The sequence below is a fragment of the Sporothrix brasiliensis genome (genome assembly GCF_000820605.1).
Source record: "Sporothrix brasiliensis 5110 chromosome Unknown Cont22, whole genome shotgun sequence".
NCBI lineage: Eukaryota > Fungi > Ascomycota > Sordariomycetes > Ophiostomatales > Ophiostomataceae > Sporothrix > Sporothrix brasiliensis.
Genome location: NW_024467141.1, coordinates 210,907 through 226,901, shown reverse-complemented (window position 1 = coordinate 226,901; position 15,995 = coordinate 210,907). Strand labels below are relative to the sequence as shown.

Sequence of the window (15,995 nt, the reverse complement as noted above, 5' to 3'; positions counted from 1 at the left end):
AGTGCAAGGCGGCGTGAGGCAAGATGGAGCATGTGAGAACGCCGTTTCAATCAACTGTACTTTGGGAGGCATGGTATTTGTTGAAAGCTTGTGTTCTGTTATTCAAACCTGCCTGTGTCTTTTGCCACGCTCTTGAAAGCGAATCTTGTGCTTATCGTTCAGCTTTGCATTTTGCTCCTAATGTAGTTCAAAACAGCTTTCGTCACAATTCATGCATACCGTGAAGAGGCCATGGAAGCACAACGGCTAATTTGACTCTTGTGCAAAACGTGGCTGCCGCCCGCGAATGTGTTCCATGTCGAGGTCATCCCACCGCCCGCTACGCTTCGGATCCAGCTTCCGTAGTTGCGCCAGCCACGCTTCGACATCTCTCCGCTCGTTCTCGGCCAGTGGCCGCTCCTCCATCTTCGCGACAGCCAACGTGTATTCAAACAGCGCTTCGTAGATCCACTTTACGTCGTCGTAGTCGGAGAGCAGGTCGCGGATGTCGTCGAGTTCGCGCGCAATGTATGCCATGCGCTCTTCGAGAGACAGGTCCGGCACGATCGTCGGCCGCCCAACGTATTCCGTGAGATCGAGCATGAGAAACTGGTGGTAGAACCAGAGAGACTGGTCTTCTGGGCCTACGTTCAGTGCTTCACGAATGATGCCGAGTTCTACAGGATGTGTCAGCAAAGCGGGACGAATAGGGGCAGCAAAGCAAACTAGCCCCAGCTTACCCTCTTCTAAAAACGCCTTACGCGCCGCATCGTCGGCATTGCGCTCTGCAAGCAATCGAGGGATGAGTTTGCTGCGGTTGTGCCACGCCGAGAAGTTTGACAGGTCTTGGTGGATCATCTTGGTGGTGTATGCAAACTCGGGCTCGACCAGGCTCGTTGTCGTCGCGCCACCGTCGAGGCTCAGTTCCTTGCTCTCTAGCCGCTCAATGACTTGCCGCCGGTAGCCCCACGCGTGGAAGTTGCGACGGTCCTTGGTCAGCATCTTTGAGTCCAGTGCCAACTCCTCCTCCCAAATGCGCCGCGCGCGAGCCACATCGAGCCTTGCCACGGCCTGCTCGAGGACCCACAAGCGGTAGCTCCAGATCCAGTAGCACTTGGGAAACTCGAGCAGCAGCGGGATAGTAAAGTGCAGCTCAGATACCAGGACGTCAGTGTCGTTCTTTCTTTGTGCCTCTAGATCTTGGTCTCTCTTGCTGTGTGTTTCGTCTTCGCCCTTGACCCCTTTATCAGGTGAGGGCGTTGACAAGTCCGTCTGCGTTGACGGGCTGCTCGATGGGATCGCGGCCGAGGAAGAACCTGACGGCGCGGCGGACGGCAACGTCGAGGTTCCGGTCGGAGACGTACTCGAAGACGCACCCGAGGACGGTAACCCAGGCGGCCGTTTGGACAACAAGGAGGAAGTTAGGCAGCGCCTGCGGACGTTCCATACGGTGTAGTATTCGGGGTTCAGTCGGAGAAGCTTCGTGGTGTTTTGGAAGACGGTCGCGTCGTAGGTGGGCTGGTGGCGTGTCAGCGGTCGCATGTCAAATACATCATCGCTCACTCATTTCCATGCTTGTGCTATGCATACACTTGATTGTATCTGTTCTTCCAGTTCGCGGTATTTTTGGATTTTTTCCGAGTCGAGTCGCTTCTGCTCGTCCGTTCGTGTCCGGGGCCCGCGGGGAACGCCGTGCTGCAACTCGAGTCAGTAACGAGAATCAGGAGGAAGCGCATAGATAGTGCCCGAACATAACGTCGGTAAACATACACTCGACATGGTGGGCCTCGTTACGGGATGTCGTGAAAACGTCAAATGTACTCCGTACTGGTGTTTGGATTACCCTTGCTCCTGCCTCAAAGCCAAAACCTGCGAGCGGTGTCCTTTGATCGACCCCACCGAATGAGGCAGCAGCGACCGGAACACGGAGCGATTTCAAAAACCTACCGTTGCGTCACTGGTGCTCAGACGAAAAGTGGGGAATTGAGCTGCTCCGTAAGCAGCACGTGCAGCACGTGCAGCACGTTCTGTGTAAGTCAACGTCAAAGATCAACTTCACTCTGCTCTCAACTTCTTCTCACTTTTTGGTAGTTTGCTTGATTTTTTTCCTTTCAATTCATCTTAACTCTACCAAGACAGTTATCTCCTCGTAGCCTCTAGCTTGGACTATTAATCCTTTATGCTGCCATTGACAGCTTGGTAGCGTCCCACGGCGCCTGGGCTCAGTTGGTAACTACAGTTCCAGACGAGAAAAGATAGACAATCGTTTAAGAAGAAAATATATAAAAATTCACTTTACATTGGTTCTTTTCAAATAATATTGCAGTCCTTTATAATGAAGGCCTACACATGATTCGACAGCCCAAATGATAATGCTCTTACCTCCGGCAATCTTGCCAGCTCGGCGGCGCCTTCCGTCTTAACTTGCCAAGCTCCTTCCCATTGATGTTTCTTGACGAGGTTGTTGGAAAGAACTACGTGGAAGACACGCTACGCTCTTACGAGGCGCACCTTCTCCACGTACCTTTGACATCTTTCCATTGTTGACCACTCAACAATTAGCTACCTTCCGGCTCGTCTTCCCCAGCCCTCCCCTTTCCCTCTTCTGCATCCCTATTCGGTATCTGCTATCCTTCGTCACCTAGAACCTCGTCTCCCTCATCCGCCATTGTTTTTGAATCCCTTCGTGGGAATCCACTGCCCGCGGCACAATATATCATTACAGGGCCGAACGTCGACCACCTCAACAACTTGGTGGCCAGCAAGGCATCGTTGAGACAAATCACTCTTATTGTTCAGTATCTTACGTCTTGACTTCCATCAAGGCGCCATCCGCCACGATCATTCTTCGTCTTCGATGCACGCAAGAATGCATTGAGAGCTTCCCGTGGTTTGGTTTATTCCTTTTTATTACTTCCTTTCTTCCCTTTTTGTTGGCACGCTGGCCCGTCTGCCGATCGTCAATTATTCTTTACCTTTTATCTTTCGCTATCGATCTACACCAAATTCCTTCCTTGGCTTTTATTTTCGTTCCCGTTCCTCCTGAGAGGAATCGCGCCGGTAACGCTTCTCGCGGCATCTGGCTCGCCATCGTTCCGGTATCAGCTTCGTTTTCCTTTTTCCTGTCGTCGTTCCCCATCAAACTGTTCCTGCCAAGGCACGCCGACCAAGAACTCATGGACGGAACACTGTACAATCGCAACAATGGACATTCCCAGCGCTTTCACGACCTCCTTGACGTCCCTGCCCATTCGTTCCAAGACGCCAGATATGCTTGTAGCGTCGCAGCCGTCGACTCCTGGGCCATCGCCTCTCGATTCGGGCTACGTGTCACAGTCGAGAACTCCTAACAAGCTGTCTACACCCAGTGAAACTTTCGACTTTGGCGGTTCCTACACTCTTGATAGAACCACCGGAGATCTGCTGGAGAAACTAATCAGAGACGAATCTGACGAGTGTCCCCGCTCGGCGTTTCTCGCACCGCACCAAACGCTTCTCAGCCAAGCCAGCATCAGCCTCAAGGCCAGCGCAAGCAGCGCAAGGCCGTGCAGCGTCAGAGCCAACAGTACCAAGGCAAGCAGTGTCCGTCAGCCGCATATAGCACGCGGTAGTCTTCCTTCTACGTTCTATTCAAAGACAATTCCCAGAACGACACCTCGCCCCAGTTCTGAATCTCGGTCATCGTACCTGGCATCCGGCCCGGCTGCAAGCTCCGTCCGCGCTCCCGACCGTTTTGTGCACCCTCGCGACTCAGAATGTGCTGCTTTTCCCATCGGCGAGAAGTTTCGGATGACCAAGGCCTCAACTGACCTCAACCCTGTCGAAAAGATCCTTCGCCGTGGTATGATCTCGGCGGATGCCTTCTACGCCACGCAGACCCATCCAAATCCTATCCCGACATTTGCAGATGAACGCCAAAACTTCCTCCATGTGGCCGGCCAGCCAACCCAAACAAGAGCTGGGACCACTCTAGATACCGGGAATATGGGTGACGACCCCGGCATGGAGTTCCGGCGGCGTCTCACCCGTGGCTCAGTCTGGTCTATTAGTACCATACCACCTACTACCGGTGCCATCGACAACGGCAATGGCACCCTGACACAAAGCGGCACCAGCTCTGTACCGTTCATCACGTCATCATTCACAGAGGAGGCACCCCGCTATAGCGCCTCTTACTGTGACAAACACCCCAGTCGCCTCGCTGCCGCTTTGGATTTTGACCGTGCGTCACGACTTATGCAGTGCAATGTCGATAAGGGCGTCTTCAAACTGCAGTCCCACGACAACCTCATCGTTCCCACCACAAAGCGGAAGCTGCTTCCCAAGTCTCAGAAAACGTCATGGAACGGTACTATCTGGGTCAATGATAGCCTCGAGAAGAGTTAGTAAAGCCCTTTTTTAACGTTCTGTTGTCCCTACAGTTAGTCGACACCATTCTAACTTACCTAAATAGAACCTGCCAAGGTCCCTGAGAAAACAGCCTGGGACAGGAGTCCAATACGGTAAGTCGACCATCTGCTAGAACATTACCTGTCCCTGCCCTACGTAGAATGGCCGTTAATTGATATACTTCTAGCATCTTATCTGCGCCCAAGTTCCGAGACGACTTCTACTGCTCCCTGCTCGCATACTCGCCAACCACTGACACTGTTGCTGTTGGACTTGCCGATTTACTCTACACATGGTCTGAAGTCGGCGGTGCTGCTCATTTGAATGGCAGTGACAGCAAGCGCGTGTGGCTTACCTCCTTGGCTTTCTCGTCGGTGGAGGGAGGCAAAAGCATCCTTGCGTTTGGCCGCTCCAACGGCACGTTCGGGCTCATGGCCATATCGGAGGCAAACAACACACGCATGCTAGTGCAAGAGACATCCGCAATCTCCTGCTTGAGCTGGCGGCCAACCTGCACCATGCGGCCGTCTCAGAATCCCAACAAGGAAAATGCTCTCGTCAGCACAGAGGATCTGCTAGTCGGCACAGATGCTGGCATCGTCCTTTACTACGTCATTGAGTGGCCGGATACGTCTCAAGTCGACGAGGACAATTGGCAAGGCGATATCACACTTGTCTCTCGCATCAATGTCCATGACCAGCAAGTGTGCGGCCTTGCCTGGGCCCCCGACGGAGAATCCTTCGCGACAGGAGGCAACGACAACAACTGCTGCTTCTTCTATGTCAACAATGTCCTGCCCCCATCCTATCACAAAGGCAGACATGAAGGGGTGTCCAATAACCACCCCTTCAAATCGCGCTACTCGGGCATTGCCGACAGTCGTCTCACTGTCCAGCTTTCAAATGGTAGCGAAGTTCGAGAGCGGGCCAATAACAAGGAATATGAGCGCCGCGGCCCTGGGCGTACAGAAGTTTGGCGCTGGGAGCATGGTGCGGCTGTCAAGGCGATCGCCTTTTGTCCTTGGCAGGAGGGACTTGTGGCCACCGGCGGAGGATCCAACGACCGTTGCGTCCACTTCTTCCATACGACGTCCGGCACCCCCCTCGCCACCATTTTTGTTTCGTCGCAGGTGACCAGTCTCATCTGGAGCACCACGCGGCGAGAAATCGCAGTCACGTTCGGCTTCGCCCATCCCGGCCACGATATCCGCATCGCCGTCTACTCCTGGCCAGAGTGCAAACAGGTGGCTGCTATTACATGGGAGGGTAAGCATCGCGCCCTGTACGGCATCTCGTGTTCACAAGGCCGCCGCTGGGGTTCACAGCAGTCAGTCATTAAGAATAAGAAAATGAAAGAAGGCTGCATTGCCGTTGCGTCCAGCGATGAGAGCATCAAGTTTTACGAGCTGTGGCCCGACGATGGCAAACCCATCATTGGCGGCGTTGGCATGCTCGGCGGCAGCGATATCTTAGAGGATTTGGAAGGCATTCAGAAAGAAGGAGACATCATTCGCTGAGCCGTTCCTGCGCAGCACTTCTTTTATCATCTCATCCGGGTCTGGCGTCTTTCTTATTCCTCCAATCTTTTGGCCTCGCCCGACAATATTTTCGGCTGTTCTTATTTTTGCGGGCATCTTTCCGTTTCACTTGCGGGATTTCGTTTCGGATTTGTGCTCAAGCCAGGACTCGGCCCTCTGTGTCGGGATGGCAGTGCGTCGGTGTGGGATATCGTGAGATACAAGATCATCGATGTTTGCGACTTGCAGCTTTATTCATTCTCATTTCGTTCATCATTGCGGGATATTCTTCTTACTTCGATTCTTCGGTTTCATTCTCGTTTGTCATCCAGTTTATTTTCCCTTCCGTGTCCTCTTTTTCGTACGCAGTGTCTTCTTTTTCTTTGTGTTTTCCCCTGGTTTATGGCCATGTTAGTGATGACAGGATGGTGTTCTTTGGGGGGTGAAAATAACACCACAGCTTCTGTAGAGGCTTAAGGGAGGCATATACGGCATACGTCAAATCTCACCTTTGTCCTAGAACCCACAAATACTTCCAATGCACATTATAGTTTTCGAATAGAGTATGAGGTACAAAAAGGGGCAGCGAGCATGCATACAATAGGTGTACGGAAAACAATAGCGCAAGAACATCTACTATTACTGATCCAAAGAAGTCACAAATAAGTGGGTGAAAAAGAAACGACATGAAATTTAAACAAAACAATCAACAGCTGAAAAGCACATGTATCTACAATGAACTTGAAGCATGCAGCCCAGGCGGTATACAAAAGAAAATGGAGACGAAACGGAAAATGACAACAAAAAAAGCACAGTAACACAATCCTCGAACGCCGAAACTATGCCGACCGCTCAAAGTCGATAATTAAACAGAGACAAGCAGGAAATAGCAAGGGAAAAGGGCAGAGACCAGGACCAGGGCAAGAACAGGGTGAGGGGGAAGCAGACAGAGAGCGTTTCTGTTTTGCGACGTCTCACTTTAGAATGGCAATCAGCAGGATCAGGATGATGATCAGCACCACAATCGCCACCATCTGCTTGCAATCGCCAGCTGACCGCGCAATCTTGCCGACCTGCCGCCGTGCCCGGTCAATCCGCGTCTGGTGCTGGTCCGTCAACCGCTCGCCCTCCTCCAGCATCGCCACGTGGCTGTCCAGCTCGTCGCCAATCATCATGCTCAGCTCCCGCTGCCGCCCAATGCTCACGCCCAGCGCGTCCAGCTGCGCGTCCTGGTCGGCAATGATGCTCGAGTGCATCTGGTGCAGCTGCACATTGTCCTGGTCGTCGTACCGGCCCTCCAGTGACGGGGAGCCGCCGCCTAGGCTGCCATCGACATCCGGGTCGTCTGTGTAGGGCCGGTTGAACAGGCTGTTGCGCTGGGCTTCGAGGTCGACATCGTCGCCGTCGGTGCCAGGTGGTGGAAGCGGCTTGTCCTTGAAGCGGACGGCCTTGTTGGTGTTTCCGGAGGAGGCGCCGCCGCCGCGTTTCGGTTTGATCGAGGACGACGTGCCGGCCGCCGAGACGGGTGCGGTGCCGTTGAACTGGGCCGTCAGCTCAGTGAGTTTCTTCTGGAGGCCGGGCAGTGCATCGCCGATATTGAGTGCTTTCCTGTGAAGGGGTGCAGTCGCGTGAGCACGGACAGTTGTACATCCAATGTCTAGACATAGGGAGCGCTTACCCTTCCTCTCCTTGACTCTCCAATCGGGCCTGTTCGGTCTTCAGGCTGGCGATGCCCTCCTCGAGCTGGTCGAGTGACCGCGCAATGTGGCCGTCCTGGGCGTCGCGCTCGGATGCGCCGGCTGACGAGTCGCCCGTGGCGGCAGCATCGTCTGCATCGGCTTGCAAAAGGTTCAGCGCTTTGGATCGCTGGCGCTCCAGAAGTGATAGCTTGATGTGGTCGGCAAGGAGATACAGCGCGTTCGGGTTCGACATTGTGAAGGGCCGTTCGACGAGACGAGACAACGAGAATCGATGTGGAGAGTGGAACGTTGTGTCGCGTGAACCGATCACAACGACGGGTGATGGAAATCAAAATCGACGTCGAAAAATGCAAAATCGAGAATCGCAACGCAATAGGGGATGCGGAATGGCAAACGCAGGCGCCAAACGTGATGTCGATTAGCGATTTCTGATGACGGATGATTGCGAATGCGAGACAAGAGCCATGGGGATCTAGGCCTACGTCGTAGTGGTGTAGATTACAGAGTGCCTTGTCCCCTCTTTTCTTAATGCAGCCGCGCTATTACTCGCTCGAGACACAGGGGTTGGGAGACGAGTGAGACGTCGTCACGTGACCATTCTTAGAAACTCACATCTCGACAAGATCATACTCTGCAAATTATCTTGAATGTAAGTTGTATTGAGGCTTTACTGTATTTTGTATTATTAGTTCTTTGACTTTTTTTTTATATTTTGGTGATTTGTTTTTGTAGAAAATAATATCATTTAAAATTATTATACGCATGATAAATATTTTACATTCATTTCGCCGTTGCAGAGTCACGCTATTAAAAGCCAGAGATGTGCTGGATAATTGGTTGTCCAATACATTGCAGGTAGTCTTTCTGTTTAAAAAGACTCATCCTCTTTATCTGTTGCTATCAGCTCATCTACTTATACAGTTGCTGGACATCTCTTGCTAAGCAGTCAAAAAGCGGCTGCCATCCATATAAGGTGACGACAGCTGAGAAACAGGATGTCGTGATAACTGTATCATGAATAGTAAAGTCTAGGTGTAGTGGGCGGAACGTAAAGGGGTGTAAACAAGGTATCCCAACCAATTTCAAAGATATCCAATAACAAAATGCCAAACTAAGCTAAAACACCAATCTAAGAAAGTAACACCAACCATTAACGATTACAGCCTGCGAAAGCTCGCTCTGTCTCTGTTTCCAGCCCACCCCAGTAGGCCGCTACTATTGCCGGGCCAGCCACGTGTCTTTGATGATCCGCCAGTACCGCTCCGGGTCACTGCGCGCGTGTGACACATGACCGCTGTTGGGGAATTTGGCCATCTGGTCAACCGTGAAGCCGAGGCCCGTGGCTTCGTTGGCATGCTCCTCGACGTCCTTGGACAGAATGATCTTGTCCGCGTCGGAATACAGATACGACCGGCGCACCTCGCGGCGGTTGCCGCCAAAAACGGTGTTGACGTTGTGGGGCGTCCAGGGGTTCAGTGCGCGCTCGGGACCGGGCGGCTTGGAGGAGGGCTGTATGCCAAAGAGGGTCTGCAGGGCGGAGCGGGTGACACCGCCGAACCAGGCAAACAGACGTTCGATGCGAATGCGGACGAGCATGCTGAGGACGAGCAGGTAAATGGCCGGGTACATGACGAGCCGCTTGGCCAGGGGCGCGCGGCTGAGGCCGGTCGTGAAGGCAGTGGCCGCGCCGGCGAAGCGGAAATGGCCCGGGCTCGAATCAAAAATGGTGACGTGAGGCGGCAGGCAGCGGACGTGGTCCGGGTCGATGGCGTTGTAGATCTGGCCGAGAATCAGGCAGCCGCCATTGGACAGCGTGTGGACGAGCACTTGGGGATGGGCATTGGCGGAGCCGGCGGGAGAGTTCTCCTTGGGGGTGGTGTTGAGCGAGTCGCCCAGGATGTCGTTGATGAAGGGCACGGCGGTCTGCGCGACGGCCTCTGCCTTGGAGTAGGACGACGTGGTGTCCTGGTGGCAGAAGACGAGGAGAATGGCTGGGCGCTCGCTGGGGTCTTCGCCAAAGACACCGTCGCGGTAGGGTGCAAGGTACTTGGCGACGTGCGGCGGGCGGGCACCCATCCAGGCGGTGACGATGACGAGCTTGGGAGCCTTGCGAGGGCCGGACGTAGACGTTGGGGGAGGGCCGGACGTGGCTGTTGGCGGGCGGTAGATGTAGACACTACGCGTCACTTTCTCCATGAAGTCGAGCGGGTCGACTAGTGCCGTCGTCTCGGCGCCGGAGTCGGGGGTGGCGGACATGTTGATGCGTGCGTGAGAGCGTGCGTGAGAGCGTGCGTGAGAGCGTACGTAAGAGTGGTGTATCGTGATAGAGGTACGGTGATGATTGTTGACAGCAATTGGTGGCCTGGCGGGGAGGGGGAGAGAAAGAAAAAAGGAAGAAAAGGGAAGAAAAAGAATCCGCTTGGGAAAGGTGAGCATGAGGACATGCTAAGGAAGGCTCCCAATTATATATCTGATGGCCGGCGGAGTCCTTGTCGACAGGTCCGTTTGAAGCTGACGGCACGACCGGGAGCTGCAATCTGACCGGTTCTGTACATGTAGTTGCTTCCTGCCAGGGGCATAAGGAGGCTAAAGTTAGTGCGCAACACGATGATGGCATTTTGGCCAGGCCTTGGCTGTCAGCCCAGCCGGCGACCCTCTTTTCTGGGCGCCTTGCGCCCTGTGCCTTTCGGCTTGTGCCTTTCCTTGCCAACGGGCGAAATGGCGGGTCGCAGCCGCTCCTTGGTACCATTGTACAGGGTTCGGGTCCAGACATCGATTTCTTTGATAATATATTGACAAGCGCTGGGGAAGTGACGAAGATCAAGCCAGTGAACATGTAGCGAAGGTCACGGTAGCTGTTGTCGATGGTCGTCAGCTTACGTCGGCCGCGCTGAGAAGCGTAGCATCTGGCATATTCTGATAATCTCTACGGAGACTTTCAGAGAATTGCGGAGTACCTGTCCATTGTAGGCCTCGTTTAGTTGTATGTAATACATCTCACATTCTTTCTGGCTGACAGTTTTTGTGCCTCGTGTTACTGCAACAGTGCAGGGCAGAAAGGTGCAACATTCAACGAACCAATACGTCGTAGGCACCGGTGGTCAACGACCGTTCTTCGGCAATTTGTTGGGGGCCTCGGGAGTGCCCTGTCGTTTATTCTTGATTAGTATTATTGATTGGTTTCCCATTTCTGGCAAATAGCCGGCCTACTTTCTCCCTCCCCCCCCCCCCCCCGTTTTCTTCTTTTTCTTTAATACTGGACTAATCCTCCCTTAGCCTTGCGTCGTGGCTAGAACGAATTCTCCGAAATCCGTTGACCGCGATTAGATCCGTTTTCACATGCTGTTTGTACGCTTTGGTGGTTGTCTGTTTGAACTGGAGGATTTTGTTGACTTTTTCGTTCTTCGATGCTCTTGGGCGCCAAAACCTGCCATTCTTCCTGCTTACATACAGAATGCGGTTGCATTATGGCAAGACTTAGCTTCGTGAGAATTGCTCTGTTATCTTAACGCGCCCTAATCGCAGGATTTGATCTTGCCGCCGTAACTTGTTGGGACCTTTGAAACAACTTTGCCTTCAACAATGTACGACGTATCCCGTTCCATACCGAGTGTTGGCGGTCGGCCGTCGGCCAATTCATTTCACCAACGGGATGCATCTTATTAACTTCTCCTGTCGAACCAGACAAAGAATGATCCCACGAAAACGAGGATGAAAATGAATGACCCTATGATGTATAAAGCTGGACGCCAGAAAGAACGGTTGTCGGGTCTCAAGGAGCCGACGAACCCAGATCGGGCACCCTTGTCATTCCCCAATAGCTTCAGCCTTGTTAAGCCCGGCGAAAATCTAAGACACCGGACACGCCGATCGGACGTTGCGACAAAATGGTGCCATATCTGACGGGCCGGTTCTTGGAAGCTTTCACCTATTTGTCGTTCACGTAGCTATCATCTAATTTCCACTAGCAGTTGTTTGAGAAACTGAGGCTTCGATTGATTCACCTTACCTCGTTCGCCGATAGAAATGTCGAAGGGGCGATCATTGTACGGAGTAGATCAGGAACAGAGTGGCAGACGAGGTCATATTTCCGTGATAGCTTTGACGCACACCTGTCTTATATTATGGGCGTAACCTTTCCGCATTACCTCCTCTTTATATGTTGTACGTCTATATGTCTTGCTCAGGCTTGCTCCGTTTTGACTTTGCTTCCAGTCTCGCAGGCTGAATTGCCGGTCATACTGGACAGGGGATCTCGTCACCGCTTGTCTGCCCCCCACGCCGTATCACAAACCCGCAGCGGCTTTAGGACCATTCCAGAGCGCTTCGTCGAAAGGATTGGGCTCAGCCGCACAAGATTGTCTGACATATCGTCCAGTCCTTCAATTTTCTGGAATCCAAAATGTCACTTGTGGAAGTTGCTAGCGTTTGCCATTATCGTGATTAAGGACTAGCCAGACCTTGAGACAGAAAAGGCTGCCTTGATCTGACACGTTTTTAAAATCATGTGGGCGGCCTGAAAGGACGTCCTCGGTGTATTTCGTGTTCTCCCCACAATGGTCAGTACCTATCGCATTATCACATCGGGCTATTGTTTACATAATCTTACTTTCACACGGCCAACTCGCCGGTGTCTTTTGGTATGGATGCATAGTAGTCTTATTTTTCTCGTCACCTGATTCCCCCCTGCATATGACATGCTACATATCTCTCCTGCATTCTGCCCTAACGCTCACGGGCGAAATATGTACCTGGTGGACGTGGGTTATAACATCAAATAGAGAGCGTGGGAGTAAAAGCCGTGAGTATCCACAGTGTTCGGATAGAGAAGCGAGTAAAACATGAGAAAAGAGCGAGATGCATCAATTCGCCAAAGGCATCGCGATCACGATAATGACATGGCGGGCAGCGACAAGTGAAACAGGAAACAAGAATATCTCATATGGCGCACGTCTCTAGCCGCTCTGCCTTTTATTTGTCCTTCGTCGTATTAACCCGTCCGTCACAGACAAAGCCCTGGCCAGTCCCCCGTGCAAACCCACTCCACCCTTCGGTCCCCATTTTCCAGCGTGTGGGGGCCGTTGACCTTCTTTTCTGGTCATTCGGTCACTGAGTACGAATTATCCTCGGCGTATTGGTCACTTGGGTATTGAAAGGCTTTGCCAGACGCCGTTACTGGACCCTGTGCGAGGTCGCCAGTGGGTTGGTCCGCTGGGGTAGCCGTCTCCAGAAGTCCCTTTTCCGCTGTTCGTTCATGCCGCCCCGCATTCTGTCGCTGTTTCTTCTGCCGCTAGCCCGGCTGTAGCGCCGTTCGGCTCGCAATAGCGACCAATACTGGCCATCATGCATGGCGCGTTTAGACCTTTGCGTGTCTTTTGGAGCCTCTCGGCTTGTGAACATAAGAACTAGGATAAGTTACCTAGTATCAGCTGTTTAAGTACTAGTTTTGCTTGCCTTGATGCGTGATCGTGCGTATAGCTAGAGTCGGCTAGTTGGCCCTGTCGTTCGGTTGACGGCTGCTGGGCGCCCGTCCTATTTACTCTTCTTTGGCGGTGGTCTTTCTGCCTTTTGCTTCTTTCTCTACATCTTGATTTCCCATCATCAACTCCTTCCATCTTCATTCTCGTGCTCCGCCGTCCATCGTCTGCTCTGCTCGCTGCCTCCACGTCCTTGTGTCCCTCGTCACTGCCATCGCCCCTTCCCTTCTGCCACTTCGTTCAGGGACCGGCTGAGACACACCGCCCTAGAGCAGTTTGACGTCTACGCAAAGTCATTCGCGGTTTCCTCCGGAGCTTTCTCTTCGACGCCTTCTGGTTTTCATTTAACCTACCTTCCTTTTCTTGCATCTTCTCTCGCTAACAAAAACGTACACATCTCCTTTTCTCCCTCTTCTGTCTTCTATTCCCTCCTCTCTTACTTCCTCACTCGCCCTGTTTCCATCTCTTTGTCGTCACCATTTACGCCCTAGCTCCCCCGCCAAAGCCAAGCTGTTATCGAAACCGCCAAAAACCGCCAAAAACCGCCAACCACAAAACAAGTCGCTATCCGCACCCGTCTCATCGGCAATCTACATTCTACGGAGCAGTTGCAGCGTTCCGTCCCCAGTTGTCGTCCTGTTCACCCCATCGCCCAAGACGGAACCAGCTCGCGTGAGCTTCCCGCAAACCATCCACTCGCATTTTTGGGTATCTTCCCTTTGCTTTTTTCCTTGCACGGGTTTTATTCTTGCCTTTCGACATTCGTTTTCGAGTCGCTTGCTACCGCCTGCTGCTCCTCTCGCCAATTGCCCACTGTGTGGCCTCCCGAGCAAGTTTAGCATCGGCACATCTGCAAGCGAGCTGCCTCCTGTCGTTGCTTTCATACCCTGACGATTGTGGCCCCATTTTTGCTAGCCCTGCACGCCAACTGGTCCAAACCGTCCAAGTCTTTGCCCACTGCACCCGACATCACCCGCAAACCGATCGGCTGAGAAGCATTCTGTGCACTGCGACTCGCCCGGCGAGCTCGATCTCCGGCAATCAACTCGCCGCTGTACCTCACATCCTTGGGAGCTCTTGGCTTTCCCGTCGCGCGACGCACGATCTTTTCGTGGCTTCTTTTTACGACCAACCTTGAATTGGATTCCTGACTCTAGTCTTGTACTATTTTGCTTTCCGCTTCTTTGGTTTTCCAGACGTTCGCTTCCTTTATTTGCCTTTCTTTATTCCTCCCTCCCTCCCTCCCCCACCGCCTTTCCGGCCTGCACAACATCTGCAGCAGCCATGGCACGTGGTGGTTCTTATGGTGTCCAGGTGGAGGACCTCAAGGTCTGTGTGGTGATGGTGGGTCTCCCCGCCCGGGGCAAGAGCTTCATCGCTCAGAAAGGTACGTCACATCTTACCCAATGCAAGACACCCCCATTGTTGTTTTGTAACTAGCCGAACCTCTTGATCCGTAAATCTCAATAAAATACTTACGGACTTGTGCAGCACAACGGTATCTCCAGTGGCTCTCCATCCCTGCACAGACCTTCAATGTCGGCAACTACCGACGGAAAGACGCCGCTCAGCCGACCGCCGACTTCTTTGACACCGGCAATGCCGAGGGCGAGCGTTTACGCCGCGCCGCTGCCGAGGCCGCCGTCGCTGACATGCTCAAGTGGCTAAAGACCGGCGGCGGCGTTGTCGGCATTCTTGATGCTACCAACTCCACAAAAGAGCGCCGCCGCTGGATCCTGGAATTGTGCACTGCCAACAACATCGAAGTGCTTTTTGTCGAGAGCAAATGTGACGACGAGGATCTCATCATGGCCAACATTCGCGACGTCAAGACTACCAGCCCGGACTATGTCGGCCAGGATCCAGAGGAGGCCGCCCAGGACTTTCGCAACCGCATCCGGAAATACGAAAAGGTCTACAAGACCATCGACGAAGACGGCGACGAGGGCGAGCTGACGTATCTCAAAATCATGGACACGGGCAGCCGCGTTATCATCAGCCGCATCCGCGACTACCTCCAGAGCCGCATTGTGTACTACCTCATAAATGTCCATATTCGGCCGCGGTCGGTATGGCTGTCACGGCACGGCGAAAGCATGTACAATCTGAGCGGCCGCATCGGCGGCGACGCCGAGATCTCACCCCGCGGCGAGCAGTACGCCCTCAAGCTGCCCGAGCTCGTGCGCCAGTCTGTGGGCGACGACCGTCCGCTCACCGTGTGGACGTCGACGCTCAAGCGCACCATTGCCACCGCCCGCCATCTCCCCAAAGACTACAACCAGCTGCAGTGGAAGGCGTTGGACGAGCTCGACTCGGGCGTCTGCGACGGCTACACCTACCAGCAGATCAAGGACGAGTTCCCCGAAGATTTCCAGGCTCGCGACGCCGACAAGTACAACTACCGCTACCGCGGCGGCGAGTCGTACCGCGACGTCGTGATCCGCCTCGAGCCCATCATCATGGAGCTGGAACGCTCCGAGGACATCTTGATCATTACGCATCAAGCTGTTATCCGCTGCATTTATGCCTACTTTATGAAGAAGGACCAAGAGCGCAGTCCCTGGATGAACGTGCCGCTGCACACCCTCATCAAGCTGACGCCGCGAGCCTACGGCACCGAAGAGATCCGCTACCCGGCCGGCATCGACGCTGTGAGCACGTGGCGCGGTAAAGGCTCCACGGCGAAACACGAGCAGCCTGTTCCAGAGGCTCTCTAGTAGAGGGGCTTCTGTTTTAGTGCTTTTTGTTTTTTGTACGATTATGAACAAACATTTTACGGTGCCTTTATTTTTATTTTTATTTTTTCTCTGCCGTTTACGATTTACTGTGCAAAGGTGTTTTTTATCCTTTGAATTTTCATATACATTTTGGGCACATGACTAGACATTAAGGTCCGGGGATACGGATACTCATATGGAATGATGAATTCAACT

General features: G+C 53.2%; 6 protein-coding genes across 6 annotated transcripts; 3 read left to right on the top strand and 3 right to left on the bottom strand.

Annotated features, from left to right (window-relative positions):
• Positions 1-246: 246 nt before the first annotated feature.
• SPBR_08419 (geranylgeranyl transferase type-2 subunit alpha) lies at positions 247-1,758 on the bottom strand (the record flags this gene model as incomplete). Its single annotated transcript, XM_040766657.1, has 4 exons — positions 247-656; positions 720-1,497; positions 1,570-1,674; positions 1,750-1,758. The coding sequence occupies 4 exons, from the start codon at positions 1,756-1,758 to the stop codon at positions 247-249; spliced, it is 1,302 nt and encodes a 433-aa protein (XP_040614347.1).
• A 1,425-nt stretch (positions 1,759-3,183) lies between these two features.
• On the top strand, positions 3,184-4,365 carry SPBR_08524 (uncharacterized protein; the record flags this gene model as incomplete). The annotated part of the gene is made up of 1 exon (XM_040766762.1): positions 3,184-4,365. The coding sequence occupies one exon, from the start codon at positions 3,184-3,186 to the stop codon at positions 4,363-4,365; it is 1,182 nt and encodes a 393-aa protein (XP_040614346.1).
• A 521-nt stretch (positions 4,366-4,886) lies between these two features.
• Positions 4,887-5,885, top strand: SPBR_08581 (uncharacterized protein; the record flags this gene model as incomplete). Its single annotated transcript, XM_040766819.1, has 1 exon — positions 4,887-5,885. The coding sequence occupies one exon, from the start codon at positions 4,887-4,889 to the stop codon at positions 5,883-5,885; it is 999 nt and encodes a 332-aa protein (XP_040614345.1).
• A 974-nt stretch (positions 5,886-6,859) lies between these two features.
• Positions 6,860-7,817, bottom strand: SPBR_08594 (syntaxin 8; the record flags this gene model as incomplete). Its single annotated transcript, XM_040766832.1, has 2 exons — positions 6,860-7,493; positions 7,564-7,817. 2 exons carry the CDS (start codon positions 7,815-7,817, stop codon positions 6,860-6,862), a joined length of 888 nt encoding a protein of 295 aa, XP_040614344.1.
• A 983-nt stretch (positions 7,818-8,800) lies between these two features.
• SPBR_08569 (uncharacterized protein) lies at positions 8,801-9,841 on the bottom strand (the record flags this gene model as incomplete). The annotated part of the gene is made up of 1 exon (XM_040766807.1): positions 8,801-9,841. One exon carries the CDS (start codon positions 9,839-9,841, stop codon positions 8,801-8,803), a length of 1,041 nt encoding a protein of 346 aa, XP_040614343.1.
• A 4,505-nt stretch (positions 9,842-14,346) lies between these two features.
• On the top strand, positions 14,347-15,779 carry SPBR_08437 (6-phosphofructo-2-kinase; the record flags this gene model as incomplete). Its single annotated transcript, XM_040766675.1, has 2 exons — positions 14,347-14,406; positions 14,592-15,779. 2 exons carry the CDS (start codon positions 14,347-14,349, stop codon positions 15,777-15,779), a joined length of 1,248 nt encoding a protein of 415 aa, XP_040614342.1.
• Positions 15,780-15,995: the final 216 nt, after the last annotated feature.